The sequence below is a fragment of the Myotis davidii genome, unplaced genomic scaffold, assembly GCF_000327345.1.
Source record: "Myotis davidii unplaced genomic scaffold, ASM32734v1 scaffold135, whole genome shotgun sequence".
Lineage (NCBI taxonomy): Eukaryota > Metazoa > Chordata > Mammalia > Chiroptera > Vespertilionidae > Myotis > Myotis davidii.
In genome coordinates, this window is record NW_006289813.1 from 9,384,105 (window position 1) to 9,385,730 (window position 1,626).

Genomic DNA, 1,626 nt, shown 5'->3' on the forward strand with positions numbered 1-1,626 from the left:
GTACTCCCAGCCCCACTCCCGCCCTAGCCACCTCTTCTTACCCCACCCCTGCCATCCTGTCCCAATCCAGCCACTGACCCGCCCCCCAGATCAGCTCGAAATGATTAGGCTAGAGGCCGCCTGCATTCTGGCCGGGCTGATCCGCTCGGGGGACGAAGGGCCTGAGCCCCCCTCTTCACCGGGAATAGGCCCACTCAGGTGACTTCCCTCAGGGCCCCAGTGTCCCAGTCGACAGCTTGCGGGGTGATGGGGGGCGCTAAACGGTGGCACCGGCGGCCCGGGTCTTCCTGGGGGTGGCGTGCGCGGCTCTCACTTCCACCTTGCTGAGCCTACTCTGCCTCACTGTGGGAGGCGCCCCGCGTGGCCTCGAGTCTGGTCACCTACCCCGCGCCGACCAGCGTGTCCCCGCAGGACCCGGATCCGGGGCGCCTTCGTTGCGAACTGCCTGCCAGGAGCGCCTAGAGGTGAGCTATCTGCCCCGAAGAAGTCTGTGGTGAAGATTAGGACCCTGGGTGTTAGCACTTTCGGATGGGAACGTTTTATCACACGCTGCCAGTGCTTCACCATCTAAAGGGTTTTATTTTGTCTTAATAACTTGAGTTCTCTTCCGGCCTGGTGTAAAACACTCAGGGGAATGACTGTCACTGGACAGACGACCTTCTCTGAGAGGACATGAAGCCTCGCTTTCACTTGGGCAGGAAGGAGAAAGCTGGTGGCTCCGGAACAGTTGGCAGCGCAGGTAGCTCAGGTAACTCGCGGCTCCAGAGGAGCCTCTCGGAGCCTTAGAGAGAGGCTTAGCTAGAGACGCAGCCTCCGAAAAACCCCACTCCCCATCCCTCTTCTACCCTTTCCCCACCAGGGTCCCGCAGAAGTGGAGGCCAGGAATCGCCGTTGGGCACTCCCAGGGGCTCCACAGGGAACCTCCTGCGTGCAGGCCTGAATGTCGGCGCCCACCCAACAGGTGCTTCTTCCTCGGGGCCGTCTCGGGTGGGTGACCTGTAGGGGGAGAACACCTTAGGCGGGAGCTCCGGCCTACAGCTCCCCACCTCCCACACCGCTTCCGCCCCCACCCCAGCCCTGTTGGCTCTGCAGCTCGCACAAGGGCCTCTTTTATCGTATCCGAGTATCCACAGGACTCCGAGTCGCATGGGCGCAGAGCGAGGCTGCAGTGCACGATCGATAGGCTCCAGTCGCCACCGGAACCTTCCAGGCACAAACTGAGTTTGATCGTCATCGGGTCCAAGGGAACCAGTTGCAGATTGTCCTCCTTGGCCTGCAGGCTTGTAGGTGCGGTCCAGGCAGTTACACTAGCCCCTTCTCCTGCTAAGCCCCAACCCATTAGTCCTTCGGTCCTCCCATCCAGGCCCCCCATTGCTCCCCACGCCAGTACTCTTACAAACTACAGCCCTCCCCCTCTACCCATCGATCTTCACTTTGCCCTCTAGCACAGCACTCCGCGCCCCCCCCCCTCCTATTCTCCCCACACACACACCACTTCCCACGCACTTTGGGCCACTGCAAGAACCCAGCAGGGTCGTCCAACAATTTTTCCACCCCAAGTAGGACCTCCGAGTCCAGTGCAGGGCCAATATTTTATATTAATTATTGCAGAGTGAAAAAGGAAAG

General features: G+C 60.6%; 1 protein-coding gene across 1 annotated transcript in view; it reads left to right on the top strand.

Moving 5' to 3' along the window:
* LOC107182884 (chromosome unknown open reading frame, human C5orf38) overlaps nt 1-1,626 on the top strand; it is a 42,423-nt gene that overhangs the window by 1,705 nt on the left and 39,092 nt on the right. The window contains exon 2 of the mRNA XM_015563120.1: nt 259-464. Coding sequence (XP_015418606.1) covers nt 259-464 — 206 coding nt within the window. The remainder of the gene's footprint in view (nt 1-258; nt 465-1,626) is intronic.